At 39.4% G+C, this 19,133-nt stretch overlaps 1 protein-coding gene and 1 pseudogene across 2 annotated transcripts in view; both read right to left on the bottom strand.

Annotated features, from left to right (window-relative positions):
* CD96 (CD96 molecule) overlaps positions 1 to 19,133 on the bottom strand; it is a 90,536-nt gene that overhangs the window by 2,161 nt on the left and 69,242 nt on the right. Inside the window, exons 9-13 of one of the 2 annotated variants that reach the window (XM_043449003.1) lie at positions 16,396 to 16,473; positions 15,034 to 15,105; positions 5,745 to 5,807; positions 4,912 to 5,001; positions 1,309 to 1,432 (exon numbers count right to left, since the gene is read on the bottom strand). In XM_043449003.1, the coding sequence (XP_043304938.1) occupies positions 1,309 to 1,432; positions 4,912 to 5,001; positions 5,745 to 5,807; positions 15,034 to 15,105; positions 16,396 to 16,473 (427 nt within the window). The remainder of the gene's footprint in view (positions 1 to 1,308; positions 1,433 to 4,911; positions 5,002 to 5,744; positions 5,808 to 15,033; positions 15,106 to 16,395; positions 16,474 to 19,133) is intronic. The other variant, XM_043449004.1, reaches the window with a different exon arrangement.
* Positions 8,528 to 9,537, bottom strand: LOC122428865 (annotated as a pseudogene).

Genomic DNA, 19,133 nt, shown 5'->3' with positions numbered 1-19,133 from the left:
CCCTTAGAGTCATCTCTGTGTAAAGAAAGTACTGGTCTGTGTTTGCACAATTGATCTCTTTGTCTGAAGTGCATAAGTGTAAGGTGAGTGTGGGATTTATCTGTACAAATGGTCCAGCTCTCGTTATCAGGAAATAGAGGCACATCTGTGGGCAGACTCAAAAACCTCTACCCCTTGTCTATCAACCCACAGTACCTTAATTTCTCCTTAGGGGGAGAGAGAAGGAGAGATACTGAGAAAATGGAGGGGGATTGTCTTCCATCTCTATATAACACAGACATTTGAATATAGAACAAAAAGAAATCAATTCAGATTTTCAGATTCCCGTTTTCTCATTTTAATATAAAAATCCCTAACACCTATTACCTGGTTTTCTGGTGCTTTAGTGGTGACAATATTTATCAAAAGGTGGATAGCATTCTAAGAAGTTTGCAATTCTGCTTTTTCTGGGGAATTAGGAATTTCTTAAGGTCACATGGTGGCCAAAGTATAGTACTTGAACAAAAGTCCAGAGTTTCTGACTCATGGTTTGGTATTTTGTTCACCATGAAACATCCCCTGCACGTGGCTATAGAGTCTTCAAGGATACAGTGAGCAGAAGGCAGGCCACACAGTCAATATCATCTGAGACAGCAGAAGTAAGTTATGTGGAGGATCAGCTCTGTGCATCCTGAAGATCTCCTCTAAGCATGGCCTGAACCAGACCGACCCAAAGGAGCCAAGTCAGAAAAGTGAGGTTTAACCTCCCACACCATTTCAGACTTCTCAGTGGAGGAAGGCGAGTCCTGGAAACTATTTCAATAAGACAAAAAGGAGGTAACCCACTGCTCTCTTTTCCCCTTGGGGAGAAAGGATAAGGGCAGTAAAAGCCCATTTTGCTGAAAAGCAGCTGGAAATTTCTTAAAATTACCTTTCTTACTCAATTTCACACTTGAGTATCTAGGCCCACCTGGGCCCAGGCAGTTCAGAGATGCATGAAGATGAAAAGAATAATGAAGATTAAAAAGAAAGATCAGTTTCGGTTTTGAGGTGATGTGAGCCCCCATTCTCATTTCGTGCCTGCTGACTTGTTCCATCCAGTGAGTGCTCCATTCTGAACCGGTAGGGGGCACCGCGTCAGAAGTTGTGCATCTCATTCCAACTGTGTGGTACTGGGGAGCTGGGCAGCCTCTCTGAGCTTCTCCAAGCCCTATTTCCTCAGTTACATCGGAGAGAAACACTACTATCTAGGACTGATATTTAAAGTGTTGAGTGAATATTTTCTGCTGGAAAAGTAACTGCTCCTGCATGTCTCAGGACTGTACTCACATTTCTTTTTGGTACTGACACCACTTTCTCACTCCAAGACCGAACAACACGAGACAGGGGGATAGCAAAGCTGCCACGATCACCGGCCAGGACATTCCATCTTTGGGCTTACTGATCACAATACCTGAAAAGGGCATAATGACAGATGAACTTTAACACCAAAGTTTGGCACCTGGGAAGCAGGATGAATTGAATTAGTTTGCTTACCTGCAACATGCATTTCCAAGAACCATGGGGTGTTCATTGATCACAATCATGCTCGGATCATTTCTATGACTTGTTCTCCTATCGTTTTTTCATTTATACAATTGCATTTCTTTTTCATATGAATGCCTTTCATGTTACAAAGTTCCAGACCTAATCTTTTCTTTTCTTTCACTTTCTCAAGGCCCTGGACAATTCCTGGCACAAGGTGGCCAATGAAATGTGATTTATAAGAGGAGAGGAGTTTGGGGGAGAGTGGACACTTGTATATGTACGGCTGAATCCCTTTGCAGTCCACCTGAAACTATCACATTGTTAATTGGCTATACTCTGATATAAAATAAAAAATTAAAAAAAGAATGAACACACAAAACTGATAATCTGTAAATCTGTTTTCCAAATTCACTCTAGTAAAGTAAAAGTTTTATGTGTGAGATACTGGTCTATCTTTAAATTCTTATTCTTTAAGGAGTCATTAAAATGCTTTGTGAAATATTAGCGTGTTAGGAGGAGGAAGAAAAAGTAAAAGACATTATAACATTCTAAAGGTCTGAAAGTACAAAGCTGAGAAGGCCAGAGGCAATATAAATACAATTTTCTGGACTGTTTTACTTTTTCTGTAACATGAAGGAAAAATTAAGTAAACGAACTCTCTTAGGAAATCATATTGTCTGGTTCTGCCTGGCAGAGAATAAAAGGGAATGTTTATAATTGTATAGTTACTTAATTTTTTTGTTTTAAAAAGTGTTTTATGCTCATGTTAAAAATTCAAACAGTACAGAAATATAAACTACAATAAAAGGGAAATATCCTTACTTCTTCAGATGCCAGCTACCCACACTAGAGGTTGTAACTTTTAATAGTCAATTACATTAACTATTTAATAGTTAATTCCCATCAGAAATTTTTAATGCAAATATAAACAAATATAGGTACCATGAATATATATCCCTTCATATTACAAATGGGGGCATGCTGCACATACTGTTCTGTTCTTGGCTTCTTTCTCTTAAAAAAATTCTTGGAATATTTTTCACAGAAGTGCATAGAAGTTTACCTCATTTGATTAAATGACTGGATGGTTCCCCAATATATGGATCTACTGTAGTTTATTTAATTGGCCTTAATATTGGATGTTTTTCTGGAACTCTCTTGCTTTTTGGATGATCCAGCAGATGTTGGCAATTTGATCTCTGGTTCCTCTGCCTTTTCTAAAACCACCTTGAACATCTGGAAGTTCACGGTTCACATATTGCTGAAGCCTGGCTTGAGCATTACTTTACTGGCGTGTGAGATGAGTGCAATATATGCTGGGAGGGATTGGGGCAGGGGGAGAAGGGAACGACAGAGGATGAGATGGTGGATGGCATCACCGACTCGATGGACATGAGTTTGAGTAAACTCTGGGAGCTGGTGATGGACAGGGAGGCCTGGCGTGCTGCGGTTCATGGGGTCGCAAAGAGTCAGACACGACTGAGCGACTGAACGGAACTGAATGTTGGATGGTTAAATTGCTTCCAGGCTTTTCTTATTTCTAATAACACTACAGTGAAATTCCTTATACATTATAGATAGATCTTTACCTCTTCAGATTACAGAAATCATTTGGGCAAAAGTGCATTTTTCTTTCTTATTATTAATAAAAGTATTTTCATTATTTTAACTAGATTATAAACCGTGTGTAGACTTTTTAAATTTATTTGATTGCTTCAGGTTTATTACAGTGCTTTTCATTAAGTGAAGTCTCAAAAAAATAAAACACACACAAGCCAAAAAATCTAGATTTAAAATAGTTGTTACCAAATCTTTTTTATATTTTACATAGTTTGGACGGCAGCCATGTGATTCTGTCATCACACTGATCATCGGTGCTGAAGATGTTCCCTCTCACAACACATACCCAGGGATCGGAGGTCTTCCTGGCGCTCGGGTCACCTCAGTTTTGTCAGGCCGATGCTGACGGTGCCCCGGAAGCTCACACAGCCCTCCACTAAGTAACCTGTGGCTCACTGATGCACAGCGGCCAGAGTTCACAGTAGTTCAAAGTACTAGAGCATCATGATCACAAAGGAAACAATTACCCAGGAAACCAATTTAGGACTACACACAGTTCTGTCTCAGTGAAGTCAGGACTTACTCCACACTGGCAACATGGTGGACTACAACATTTTACCTCCAAAGTTTTTGAGAAATGAAAGAACAACAGGTTTTAGATAGATCTTCTATCAATGCTTACTAATTTTATCCCAACCAAATATAGAAAATGAGGCCATTGGCTTCAGCAATGTCCTGGTGGGAAAGTAGAGCTCCAATCTTCCCAAATTCCTCAAGTATGTAGTTCTTTTCCTTTTTAAGCAGTTTTGTTTGTTTATTTCGGCTGCGCTGGGTCTTTGTTGCTGCCCGGCTTTTTCTCTGGTCGCCAGGAGCGCGGGCTCCTCCTCGCCGCGGTGGGCAGGCTGCCCGCCGCAGTGGCTTCTCCAGCGCAGACTCGGGCCTGCAGGCTGGGGTACCTGCAGCGCGTGGGCGGTTCCACATCGGGAGTCAGCAGCCGCGACTCCCCAGCTCTGCAGCACAGGCGGAAATAACTGTGGTTCACGGCCGTGCTGCCCTGTGGCATGTGGGATATTGGACTAGGAACGGAACCTGTCTCCTGCATAGGCAGGTGGCTTCTTTACCACTGAGGCACCAGGGAAGTCCCGGGCAGTCCTTTAAGGCACCGACGGCTGCAGACGTCGGTAGGTGCCGGTCTGCAGCTCCACGGCCACGTTGCGTGCAGCATGGATGATGCACCAGTGACTGAGGGCTAGATGAGCTTCAGTATGGAATAAACTGAAGCCCCAGGTAGAGTTCACCAGTTAAGTGAATGCCTTCTGAAGTTAAAGAGTTGATTATGCCTTGAATTTACAATCAAGGTCTGCATTGGGAGGGTCCTAACTTTATTGAAAACCTTGACCTCTTATGATAAAAAACAAGGATTATATTTAGCATTGACAAACTTTTATTAGTTGAATTATAGGAATACTCTTTGTTTCAACCATCAGACTATACTTTCATAAAGTTGAAATATTTCTCAGTACTTTTCACCTGGCTAATTCTTACTCATTCCAGATTTTATTTTAAATGTATCCCCAGAGAATCCTTTCTAGTTCCCCAATTACAATCAGATCTTTCTGTTAGACTCTGACGACATCTTGCACCATATCATAGGATTTGTCACAAATAAATTTAACTGCATAATTATTTATTTACTATGTATCATCTATAATAGATTATACTCCTCAGGAAGCCAGTGTTTTCAATACTCAACAGCTGTCACAGTGCCTGACAAATGATAGGCATACAATAAATATTTGTAGAGCAAATAAAACATAAAATTTAAAAAAAAGGTAAATGACTCACCAGTGATATGAATGTGATTATTTTTAGTAGATACATTGGCAGTTGTGGGAACTTCTGAAGATGCTCTGGTTGTGCTGGTGAAGATGTCACCTAGGGATACAGAGGGAATATCTGAACTAATCCTAAGGGCCATTTCCATCTGGCCAAGAGGTGTAAAATGATGATTGGACTTCACTTGCTTTAGAAAGAACTCATCTGAATGGCTCAAATGCTCCTAAAATACTAATATTATATGCAGAGTTTATTAAGGACCAATCTATGCAAGATTAGTATCCTAGGATCTAATAATTACCAAAGGAGTAAAGCTTCCTATGGATTTAAAGAAAAAAAGAGAAACATACAGTACATACAATAAAATAACATCTGCTAAAGAGTCTCCAGGAGAAAATGATTATGGGAAACGGTCTGAGGCTGGGGTCACGGAGAGAAGTTTATCTCTAGTGTCCCAGGTTATTAGAGGTCTCCCCATTCTAATGTGTTTGATAAGGTTATTAAAAATTCCTGTGCAACAGTTGAGTAGACAAATCCATGTCGACAAATCATTCCATTTTACAATGGAAAATTAAAGCTTAAAATACATTTTAATGGATTTATTTGGCCCCCAAATGCATCTTGAAATAAAATAGAGGCAAATCTATGACTTGGTCTCTAACTTTTTTGAGTGCCTGAGAAGAATTTTGCCTTCATTCATTTTCGTTTTCATTTTCACTGTCTTTTGCATCAAGATGCACTTTTAAAACCTGAGATTGGCTTTGTATCAGTTCTTTTCCACCTCTTCCCAAATAAAGCAGACTAATACCTTCCCTGACCCTAAGTCTCCCCTAAGTGCTCACCAGGAAGTGCTGAACCTGCATCTGGGGAGGGTGAACTGTTTGTTTCGCTGGGCATCCATGGAGCTGTCAAAGGAAGAAGATATTGGAAAATTTATTGTCTCTTCTTGCCCTTCAATTGAGTCTAATTATTACGAAAAAAGGGATATTAACGAACATTTCAAGTAATATCATCAAAGTACTCTGCAGCACACCTCAGAATGTCCCAAAATAAAGTGAGAGCTGAAGATGTGTCTAACAGGGAAGGTTTTGCTCTTCGTTTTTAAATCGGAATATAGTTGCTCTACAATGTTGTATTATTGTATTTCTGCTGTACGGTGAAGTGAATCAGCGATATGTGCACATGTATTCCTCCTTCTTGGTCCTCCCTTCCACTCCACTCCTCATCCCAGCTGTCTCGGTCACCACGAGCGCCAAGCTGACCTCTCGGCTTGGCATGGCAGGTTCCCACTAGCTATCTGCTTTACACATAGCAGTGAACATTCGCTAATCTCATCTCCCAATTCACCCCACCCCCCACCCCCATGTCTGCACATCCATTCCCTATGTCTGCGTGTCTATTCCTGCCTTGCAAACAGGCTCATCTGTACCACAGGGAAGTGCTATGATTAGAGCCAGTTAAAGCAGGAAAAAGGGAAGGAAAATGCCAGGAGCAGTTTCTCCAGCCACAGAAAGTGTGGTGTGACTGTTTTCATGTCTGCCCCACAGATAAGCTGAAAGAATGGGAGAGAAGGAAAGCCTAGGTGTGTTATGGGGGCCTCAGTCAAGAGAAGATGCCAACAGGACTTTGAAGACCTTGGTGGAACTTGTGAGAGTGAACAAAGTAATTTGTGCTTGTGGGTAAGATGGCATTCTGGTTTGAGTATGAAAACTGAACCACGTCTACAGTGAATTATCAGACCCCTGTGGTTACAGGCCTTGCTAGCTGCGGGGTGAATCCTTTTGATCCACTCAGAGACAAACCTACCCCTTTAAGTGGATGGTAGCAATTCCAGAAGCACATATGGCTTCTGAAATAGACCTATCAATTCTTTTTGTTTAGTTTTCCATCTTTGGCAGAAGAGTTCCACTTCTTGGCAGTCTCTCCATGTCTGTATTTGATAACATGCCTATAATGTAAAGTAAAATAGCTACAGTAGTATATGGTTATAATCAGTAAAAAGACATTATACTCGTTTATTTAAAACATTGGCATATGTGATTCTCCCAGTTGAATGCTTTCTTACATGTCAAGACCCAAACAAGTAGACAAAGCCAAAACAAAATAAAACAAGCATTGAAAGTCGCCATGGCCTGACCCTTCCTTAATTTCTCTCTAGTTGCCAATGGCAGCTGCAGGTGCAGACAAAGGCGTGTTACCCGGCCTTTCAGTAGAGCTGGAAGTCAGGGCTTTCTGGGGACTGCTCCCAGGACAGCGTCACAGCTACTCCACTTGGGATTTTCCCCAAGGTTCGGCTGGTTTTGGATATAGCTATTTTGAGTTTGTTTAGGTCAAGGTGATGCTCTTGTCTCCAATATAGTTCTGTGACCCTGTGCATGTGATCTTGACGGCTTTTTGTTCTAGACAAGATGCTAAGATCTATAGATGACAACAGACTGGGTACTTTTTCACACTGAGTTTTAATGTTTAAGCCATTAAGCTAGGAGTTTATTGACAATAGCAAAAACCACCTAAAAAGAAACTGGAACCAAGCCTGGGCTTAGGTAAAATTATGAAGAAGGCAGTTTGTTCTGAATAACCTTAGAGTTTATTTTTGTTGTTGTTGTTGTTCAATATGGTATCTCCTTTACTTCCTACTTTTTAGGGCTTGATGCCTCTATTTCTTCCTTTCTTTAACTTTTTGCTGCATGGTATGTGGGATCTTAGCTCCCCAGTAAGGGAATGAACCCACGCCCCTGCATTAGAAGTGCAGAGTCTTCACCACTGGACCACCAAGGAAGTCCCAATGCCTCTATTACTTTTCTCTTCAAAATCTGCTATCAAGAAAAGATGTGATAAATTCAATTATGATAAGATACAAATGGTTTAACAAGTTCTATCACGTTGAGAGAAATGGGTATTTAAGAGAAGATTTTCTATTTTTTGTTTATTATCAGTAAGTCAATATAGAATGCTTGTAATGATCAGTGACATGTGGACAACAATAGTTTTTTTCATCAAATACAGAGTGCGCATCCTTTCTGGTCAATATTGATTTTCTCCAAACAAAAGAACCAAGCCTAATACAATTTCAGGAGATGTTAATATCATCAGCATGATACATCCAACTTGCAAAAATGGCAATATTTAAAATGATGTAAATTATTTGACCATTTTGGCCTTCTGAAAACTTTGCAAGTGTAAAAAGATCTCAAAAAATGTGCAATAAAATTGACCTACAGGATGTTTAAGTGGGAAGGGGGCATGGGCAAACCTATGGCTGATTCATGTTGATGTTTAGTAGAAACGAATGTAACACTGCAAAGCAATTATCTTTCAATTAAAAATAATAAATAAAAAATTGAACTATAAAAAATCCACTTTGGAAAACTAGGGAGTTATTTTTCTGATTTTGTCTTTGAGATTTTTCAAAATCTGTTAAAAAAAAGTGGAAACTATTGAAAGAGGTGAAGAAAAGAAGTTTCCAGTTGATAGATTCAACATGTCTGAAAATACTTAAGTAATGTAAAGGGAAGATTTCAGGAGCAAGAATATATCGTAGTTGAGTCTCTGAGCAAGATGAAGAGATAGCAGATCGTGTATCAGCTGCTTCCACAGGAGAGAGGTCTTCCTGCAGAATGCCTGTTTACAGAATCCTCAGTAAGACAGAGCTGGCCATCTCCAGTGGTTTATCTTTCACTAAAGAATACTTTTTCTAAAAGCTCAACTAGCCCATCATTTAGATATCCAATTTTTAGGATGTGTTCAACACTGGCTACTCCTCCTGCCATTCTTAAGTCTCCTCGGGTGTCTCTCAGCAGAGTTAAACTACTGTTGTTTTCTAACTGATTGAAATATCCTGTGTTCTCAAGGTATCATCTTGTTTGGTAAATATAAGTTAATTCTCCTTTAAGTCCTTTGAGAACATTTTCATCTAAATCTAAGAATGAACGCTACTTTGACATTTAGATGATAACCATGAGCTTGATGGATAACATCCTCTAGTACATCACCATTATCAACCAAAAATATGAACATAGGGATACTGTGTGGTTAGAGTTTCTCAAATAAATTTTTATATCCTTCCTTTAGCATAGCATCAATTTCTTCCACAATTCTTTTAAATTTAGCTTTTGATAAAATAAACATTATTTGACAAGGAGACTATGTGACTTAGCATACCATTCTACCATAAAAGGGTACTTTTCTTCTATGGTAAGAACAAGATCAACTTTGATAGTACTGTCTTTTTCCTTGAGCTGCAATAACATTTTCTGACATCCATCTGTAACCAGCTTACAGTTCTCAATAATATTATGACCTGTGAGGCACCTCTCCCTTTGAAGGAAGATCTATTTAGTGTCATATCAAAGCCCAAGATTATCTGCTTTGGCAGATCCTCTTTTGACAACATCACAGATAATTTCTGTTACTCTTTTAGGATTCTTGAGGCAACGTGAACTTCTCTAAAATTCTGGCATAATTTTTACATGTACAGACTTTCTATTGGGTAACCAATCTTCCTTAAGGCATTCTGAGTTCTGTCCTTACTTTTGTCCTTAGAGCAAAAGCATAGGGTGGCAAGCAATAGCCACAGATGCAAGGCTATGACACAGAGACCTCATTGATCTTGGTCTTCTGCCCTGTCTTTTTCTTCAAGGTGCTGGGTCAGCATCACTCCTTCCATCAGATGCAACTAGCACCAGCTACTTACTGTCTACTCTTGCCATGATCACTTAATCTATAAATGAGACCCTATGCTCTTCCTGACCACAAAACAAAGATGATACTCACAAGCTTTGCAAGTGTGGGGCTTGTGTACTAACAGTGTAGAAATCCATGGACTCCCCTTGGTATTTTAACAAAGGAGAGAATTTTAAATCAGAGGAATAAATCTATAATTTGAGGCTGACCTAATGAAGAATTGGGTGACAGAACGGGAGCAGAACAGTGTTTTCGAGAAGAGAAAAATGGAAAGAGATGTGACCTGAGACATGTAAGATTTTAGAATTTGAGGGTAAGAATGAGCTTATTACTCAAGGTGAGTTTATCACTCAAAGAGTCAGCATCCTGACCAATAGGAACAGAGCGGCTGAAGAGATCCTGGTGCAGCCTGTGATAGGGCCCACCATTGCTGTAGGTCCTGGCATTGCTGGGTCCTTCCATTGATCCTCAGCTCCTTAGTTCCAGCTTTTCCATCACCCTCTGCCTATGAAAAGTAGAGGGGTTCTCATGAAATTAATACCAGGAGTCTGAGGAGAAGTAGCCAGGACCAGGGGCAGGATAAGCAATACACTGGTAAGAGTTAAGAAGAGCTATGGCTGATTCACATTGATGCTTGGCAGAACTAACACAATTCTTTAAAACAATTATCTTTCAATTTACAAATAAATTTAAAATAAAAAAGAATTAAGAAGAGTATGTAAAATTTGAAGAATAAGGGATGCAAGGTCAAAGAACAGAATGAAGACCTCATGTGAGATCAGTAAGAGGTATCCTGAGGCTTGTGTGTGTGTGTGTGTGTGTGTGTGTGTGCGTGCATGCATAGATAAACTTGATGATTTTGGTAATGAGTAAATTGGAGGGTTCAGGGACCCATGGAGACTCATATCATTTTTCTGCTTGTCTGAGACAGACTGACTGATTTCAGTGTGGCTTCAGGCTCTACTGGACCAGATGGATGACTGGAAAACCCAGGGGAAAAAAAAAAAAGTAATTAAGCTTCAATTTTCTGCTCCATGGCCTGGTCACCTGAGTGTCAGGATGAAAATGTGTCCCAGGACGTCATTAAAGTCATACACTTTGGGTATTTAGAAGGTTGGTTTTGGTATCCCCATTTCATAGATGGTTACACTAAAATATGCATTCCTCTTCTAGACTGCAGGAACTGGGATTAAGATTCTAATATTCTTGAATTCCAGTCTAGACCTCTTCAAGTTAATAAATAACAAAATAACAACAAAAGAATATATTAAAACATATATGTATGAGTTTAGTGTAAATGCAATGTGTTCAGAATCTTCTGGTGACATTTAATATATATGAACTATACAAAGTGTATGCATAAGCAAATATCTCCTAGAATGTGTTCACAAAGAGCAAGGGCCCTAGAAACACTGCTAGTGGGTTTATTTCACTAGAAATCGATCCATTATCATTCTTTTTCTGCCTCTGAACATTTCATAAATCTATTGAAATAAACATATTGAAAGAAAAAATTCCCATTACCAATGCCTGCCACGAATCTTGCCAAATGCATCATCTAATATTGGATGTCATATTACAGTCCAATCCAACGAGTAGAAACATGTTTCAAAAACAGTTTGGGAGTGAGCAATCAACATTAACTTGTTGGATCTTAATGTGTTTTTGTGAATGATTATAAATAGAGCAACTCACTGCAGGGAATTTTTTCTCTAAGCTTATAGATGAAAAATGGCAACCGGTTAACAAGATCTTCTTGCATAAGTAAGAAGGGGGTTTTCATTGCCAGGAAAAAATTGTTTGCTGGGTTTTAGAGCCCCTTCCTAGATTTCACAATTTCTAAGGCTATTTTTATGGTAAGAATGATAAAGAGATGTCTGAGGATAAACAAAGTTTTCAAGTGGGGAAGGACAGAAACTGTGATGGATTGCAATAGTTTATTTCATTATGAAATCTATTAAAAAGAACAAAAATATTCCTGTGTAAATTATGGAGCACTTTCAAGTAAGACCCTTTCACTTTTCTAGTTTCTGGGGCAAAAATACCTTGGGTGGTCTCTATACTTTATACTGTTGTGATGCACTGGATGAAAAGGATTTTAGTATGGGCACAGATGCTACTTGTAATAATTTAAATAAAGCAAGTAAGTGAAAAGTTCAAAACCTTCGTTCAAGCAGATCATTTCTTCTCACTGTAGTACATACTGGCTATTGTTTTGTTTGGCCTCATAATATTCAAATTATCTCATCCTATTCCACATTCTTTTATTATTGAACATATTTTTCCTTAATAATTCCCCAACTCATACACAGATTTTGGAATTATATAAATAACATTATAAATGTTTACTCCCTCTCCTGCCCTTTGTATGTCCATTCAAAAGCAAACATTGTCTGAATGTTGTCTACATATTTTAAATTTTTATCGAATATTAAATCTAAGCCATATAGTATTTGGTTATGTTAATGCTTGTTTTAATCCTAAATAGTATCACACTAAATGAAGTAAGCCAGACAGAGAAAGACAAACATCATATTATATTCCTTATATGAGGGATTAAAAGAAGGATACAAATGAACTTATTTACAAAACAGACTCATAGGCATAGAAATTTATGGTTACCAAAGGGGAGGGGAGGGGAGGGATAAATTAAGAGTCTGGGATTAAAATACACACTATTATATATAAAACAGATAGTCAGCAGAGAACCTACTGCATAGCAGAGGGAACTACACTCAATGTTTTGTAATAACCTGTAACAGGAGAGAATGTAAAAAAGAATGTATATTAACGTAAATGTTTAACTGAATTGCTTTGCTGTACGCCTGAGGCTAACACGACGTTGTGAATCAACTATATTTCAATACAAATTGAAAAAAACTCTTTAAACTTAAAAAATAATTTTACTTGAAATTATCATTCCATATATTGTCACTTGGCATTTACTTTTTTGATCCAACATAGTGCTGTTAGAATTCATTCATGTTGCGATATGTGAGTGACATTCACTCATTTTTCATCGTTCCATAGTATTTTATGATTCTGTTACAACTCATTTATCTACACTCCTGACGATGACCAGTTAGATTATTTACAGTTGTTGTTGTTGTTATAAGCAGTGTTCCCCTTCCCAGTATTTGTATATAAACCCCCTGGACACATGAAATAATTAATTTTTGGGGGTGTTTATATAGAAGTGGGCTTCCCTGTGGCTCAGACGGTTAAGAATCTTTCTGCAGGGCAGCAGATGTGGGTTCGATCCCTAGGTCAGGAAGATTCCCTGGAGAAGGGAATGGCTACCCACTCTAGTATTCTTGCCTGGAGAATCCATGGACATAGGAGCCTGGTGGGCTATGGTACATGGGCTTGAAACATGACTGAGTGACTAATACTTGAAGCAGAAGCGTTGGATTGTCTGGTATAAAGCTCTTTAGCTATAAAATATAATGCCTAAGTGGTGGAAAGAGATGGTACCAATTAATACTCTCACCAGCAACATGTAACAAATTGTATTGATCTGCATCCTATAGAACTCTCCGCAATTTCAGACTTGTTCATTTTTGCAAATTGTTGTGTATAAAATAACTTTCTGACTTTAGTCTTCACTGGCATGTCCTGGTCATTAGAGAGGCTTAGCATCTCCAAATGTTTTCTGGCTACTTGGATGTTGTCTTCTGTGATGCGCCTATTTGCTCATTTCCTACTGCTTTTTGTCTTTTAAAAAACCTGTTTGCAGACATTCTTTATATATTCTTGATTTAAAGTTTTGACCCTTTGTCAACTATATATTCTTGATCCTTTTTCAAACATGTGGCAAATATCTTCTCCCAGATTATGGCTTGCCTTTTTTAAAACTTTAAGGAGTCATAATAAAAGAATTTTCTTAATTTAATTTTTCAGTCATTTTCACGTCTCCTCTTTCCTCTGCCCTTCCCTACCCCAAAGCCAGGAAGGAATTCACCCTGATTTATTACATGTTTTAATATTCAGCTTTTTGACATAAATATTTTAAACTATATGGGGTTTATTTTTGTGTAATGTACATGGTGGGGGTGTATTTTAACGCAGTTTTCTTATTAAGAAAACCAGCGTTCCTGGGTCCACTTGCTGAAGGGCGTCTCCACAGTTCTCTGGATGCCACCTGTGACAGACACCACGGTCATGCTGCGTGGTGATCTCTTTGCGTGGTCTCTCTTCTCTCCTCTGTGTGGGCGCTCTCTTCCTTTTCATTTTGGTATTTTTTGTGTTTGGGTACTACATTCACAGGTGTCTGTTATATTATCAACATATTTGTTGAGAGATATATATTACATTAAATTATAGAGGGTCATGCCTAGACTCATGATGAAAGTATCCTGAACTAAAGATCATGGTTAACCTAAACTTGTGAACATGAGCTCCATCGAGCTCAAGCTCAGTCACTCAATTTTGTCCGATGCATTGTGATCCCACGGACCTGCCAGGCTCCTCCGTCGATTGAATTTTCCAGGTGAGAAGACTGGAGTGGGTTGCCATTTCCTACTCCAGGGGATCTTCCCAACACAGGGATTGAACCTGTGTCTCTTTCATCTCCTGTATCAGCAGGCAGATTCTTTACCACTGAGCCACCTGAGAAGCCTGAAGTCCATAAAAAAGATAAATAAATAATGCTCAAGGTTCCTTTTCCCTTTTTGATTTATTTCCTAAGGACAAGTTCCCATCAGTGAGATGACTGAGTCAGTGGGTGTAAAAGATGCTTAGAGGTTTTCAGTGGACAATTTAAATGCTTTTTAAAAGGCCCATGCACATTTACTCCATGGCAAAGGGCCCAGGAGTTAAATTCAGAGTCCTGAACCCGTGGTACCCAGGGGCTTCACTTCTCTTTGCTTCAGCCACATCCTTTGCCACTTAGGACCACACCCATCTTTGTCTTGACCACTAACAGGCAGTGTATTTCCTTCTTAGACCCTGTCGATACCTGCTAAAGCAGCGTCAGCAGACCCTGCGGTTATGTGGTCACACAGCAGGTAACAAACTATTTCTGTGCCTCGCTTGAGCTTCTTCTTTTCCTTTTTTAGTGATGCGCACATTCTAGCTGGTTCCCTCCCCCCAGGCCTGCTTCACCTCCACTTTACTCAGGTGTCACGTTCCTCAGGAAGGCCTTCCAAGACCACCCTCTTTAGAAGGGCACTGTCCCTCAGTCCTGGTTCTCACCGTCTCCCCCCTCTGCCTTGAGTTCTCCATGTCACTTCTCATTATTCGTCTGTCTCTCTTCCACCAGACTGTGGGACTTAGACCCGTTTTGTTTACAGGTATCCCCAGCAGCCACAACAATGCTTTAAACATGGTTGATGCCTTGTCAATATTTGTTAATACAATCATAAACAAAGCTCACAGTAGTTGTTCAGTATATGTGTTGGATAAATGAGTGAGGCCTGGCGGACTCCAGGGGACTCATATTTCACTTACAGAGTTTGGCGTCTTTCCCACTGGAGGTCCAGGAGTAGTTGAAGCCTTGGGTAGGCACAGTGGAATTACTGGCTGAAAGACAAAAATTTCAGAATTCTATTTTCTGATAAAGTTGTAATTTAATTTTATTATGATGTGCTGAATTTTTAGTCTGTATGACTTTGGGGAAATCTGAAATTGAAAATATGCTTCCCGACACAGAGAACACTGGCTGGCTCGAGTTAAGCTAAAGTCTGTGGTTTATGTTTAAAGCCAACTCGTCATGGTTTTCTTTTTTTTCTCTTCTTGTCACCAACTCAGAGCACTGGGAGTACTCTCAAGATTACTTTAATATTACTTTAAAAATCCCATGACACATGACAGGTACAATAGAATAACAAGTCACCAATCCATATATTTGAGTGGCCATATTTTCAATCCACATATTGAAAGTGAAAGAGGAGAGTGAAAAAGTTGGTTTAAAGCTTAACATTCAGAAAACTAAGATCATGGCATCTGGTCCCATCACTTCATGGGAAATAGATGGGGAGACAGTGGAAACAGTGTCAGACTTTATTTTTTTGGGCTCCAAAATCACTGCAGATGGTGACTGCAGCCATGAAATTAAAAGACACTTACTCTTTGGAAGGAAAGTTATGACCAACCTAGATAGCATATTAAAAAGCAGAGACATTACTTTGCCAACAAAGGTCCGTCTGGTCAAGGCTATGGTTTTTCCAGTGGTCATGTATGGATGTGAGAGTTGAGTGTGGACTGTGAAGAAAGCTGAGCGCCGAAGCATTGATGCTTTTGAACTGTGGTGTTGGAGAAGACTCTTGAGAGTCCCTTGGGCTGCAAGGAGATCCAACCAGTCCATCCTAAAGGAGATCAGTCCTGGGTGTTCGTTGGAAGGACTGATGCTGAAGCTGAAACTCCAATACTTTGGCCACCTCATGGGAAAAGTTGACTCGTTGGAAAAGACCCTGATCCTGGGAGGGATTGGGGGCAGGAGGAGAAGGGGACGACAGAGGATGAGATGGCTGAATGGCATCACCGACTCAATGGGCATGAGTTTGAGTAAACTCCGGGAGTTGGTGATGGACAGGGAGGCCTGGCGTGCTGCGATTCATGGGGTCGCAAAGAGTCAGACACGACTGAGCTACTGAACTGAACTGAACTGAATCCATATTTTTAAGATTATAGTAGTTGTCATATCAATATATAGTCACTGGATTACAATTTGCCACAGAGTAACTCATAACCAAAATATTAACATCAAATGAAAAATATAGCTTTTCCCCAAACTTCAATATTGTTATAGCTGCAATAAAACTTGCGGTTGTATTGTCTCTTTGAAGTCACATGAGGAGGCTTGCTACTCACTTTGAGCACTTGGAGGGGTGACGTTTGAAGTTGATGTGCTCACATCTACAATGGCTGTTGACGATGGGGTTCGATAACCTATTTTGAAAACAAAATTTCCAAACTGTCATAGGAATTTACCTTCATATGTTTAAATGCGCCACTATATTAACAAAGGCGGCATGTAGAACATGGAGTATTGGATTTGGAAAGAATCTTAGTGCATACATAGTCTGATGGCTTCAGTTTATAAGTTATAAAACAGAGTTCAAAAGTTCTATGCTTGTGGTTGCACACCCAATGCTAAATATTATTTATTTTATATTAACCCAGTCTCCTAAGTACAACTGTATTACATTCACACTTTCAAAATATATTATTTTAGTGTCTACTATGTGCAAGAGGAGTCAACATGCAGTTTGAACAATGAAGACAAGATCTTCACCGTCATGGAACTTATCTTGTAGTGAATTTTCACAATTATATATAATATTTTCACATATGAAATATAGTTTCACATTTACTTCAATTCTTAGCTTTCTAAATCATCTTCATCTTCATAAGCCATAATTTCCCATTCTCCTCCTTCCTCCCTTCCCCCCAAAATGAAACACTAATTCATATTCAGTTGAAAATACCTCTAGAGATAAAGCAAGGAAGATTGAAATACAAAAATACTCAACTACAGCCACTGAAACACGTTATGCCTCTTGGGAAGACAAATGTTTAATAGATTTTATTTCTATGTATTTCTCCTTTGCTCCAAAACATGTTCATGGTGGCTTACATAAATAGGCAAATACAAGGAGATAAAAGAAGTGGATAGAAAGGGAAAATAAGGGTAGGAAAAAATGAAGTTAGATAAAGAATGTTGAGTGTTGTTAAAACCTAGCTGGGGATATTACATAATGTATTTCTTGATGTAATATTCTCTTAGTAGCTATGGACTGCACATTTGGTCAGAATGTTCTAGTAACAATGTTAAGAAATAAAGAGCATTTGTTACACCACTGATGAACATTATAAGATAAAAACAGTCAATTTTTAAGAAAAATACCACTATTCATTTTATTGTGATTAGAAAGAGTTTTCTCCCCAGGTTCTATAAAAAGTGTACTGTAAAATGTGCACAATATTCTCAACAATATCTTTACAGCATGGCAGCCAATATATTCCTTCACCCTCAAGCCTTAATTAGTAGTGAACAGTCTGGCAACTTCCCAGGTATTTCAGTTGCTGGAAAGGGCATGCCTTAAACAGAAAACAAGGGTAATTGAATCTCTGAAAGAAGTATATGTAAGATAAGTAAATAAATTGGCATCATGGCTCGTGTGTGTGTGTGAAGTCACTTCAGTCGCGTCTGACTCTATGCACCCGTGGACTGTTGCCCTCCAGGCTCCTCTTTCTGTGGGATTCTCCAAGTGAGAACACTGGCGTGGGTTGCCATGCCCGTCTCCAGGGGATCTTCCTGACCCAGGAATTGAACCCGTGTCTCCTCTGTCTCCTACATTGGCAGGTGATTTCTTTACCATTAGCACCAGTTGTAGGTCACATAAGAGATGATCAACAAGCATCATTTTTCAACGCAGCCTACCAGAACACCAAAGACATACTATACCCCAGGTCCATGAATCAGGCAGACATGTTAGATGCTGCTTCAGATGATGCTGTTTCAGGAAAAAAATGTGCATCCAGCATCAGGATGGGCAGAAAAAGTCTTTTAAAGACAGGACACACACAATTTCATTTATTCAACAAATACTTAGCGAGTTCCCACTGTATATTAGCACTGAGGATAAAGTGCAGAAAAGGAGAATTTTTGCCCCTGCCCTTATGGAGTATATAATTTAGTGAGAATAAAGGTCACTGTGGCAGATTACTGGTTGATCACCAAAGCCAGTCCTCTTCTTTCTGGCACAGAGAAACTGCACTTCCCAGCCTCCTGTGCAGTTAGGTGTGGGGGCCACACACCAAGTCCCAGGCAGTGGACTGTGAGTAGGAATGATGGCTGCTGCTTCAAGGGTTGTCGTATAAAAATATCCCACACATGATCCTCTATGATCTTTCCTCATGTACTATCCAGATATTATGATGCAGAGTGATTTGGAAGTCAGCATTATATGTGAAAGAGCTGGAAGCCTGGGTTGTCAAATAACTATGGAGCAGAGCACTCAGCTACTAGCTTGGCCTTATATTGACTCTGTTAGGATAAATAAATTTATATCAAGTATAAATGAAAAAAAATGAAGTTTTGGACTTTGTTGTTATTGCAGGTTGTTTCCTTTCCCTCCTAAAGAGTGAAAACAGAACTGCAGTATAAGATGGTAGGTACTATGGCAGAGAAAATACACAGAGCTGTGAGATTCCAGAGGAGGAACTCGTAACCAAGGCATGGAAGCTCAGGGAAGGTTTTCTGGAGGAAGTGACAACAACTAGGCTTGAAGAATGACAAGAATTAGCAAGACACATCAGAGAAAGAAAGCAATCAAGAAGCAGAATGTTCCAAGCAGTGTGGACAGAAAATGGGGGAGAGAACTGAAGTCTGGTCAGAATGTTGAAGGCACTCTGTGAGAAGTAAAGAGATGAGGATGAAATAAGAAGAAGTTACATCCTTAAAATTCCACAGAGGAATACTATCCAGCTGGTCCTTACAAGATGCTATGGCCCAGGGTAAGCGACAGGTGGCCTGGACTATAGGTTGAAGGCTGTAGGGAAGAAAAGAAGTGGGAAGGTTTCAAGTGTGGGCCCGACAGGGCTTG

Source organism: Cervus canadensis, chromosome 27 (assembly GCF_019320065.1).
Source record: "Cervus canadensis isolate Bull #8, Minnesota chromosome 27, ASM1932006v1, whole genome shotgun sequence".
Classification (NCBI taxonomy): Eukaryota; Metazoa; Chordata; class Mammalia; order Artiodactyla; family Cervidae; genus Cervus; species Cervus canadensis.
Note: the sequence above shows the minus strand (reverse complement) of the source record. Positions and strands in the feature narration are given on the sequence as shown.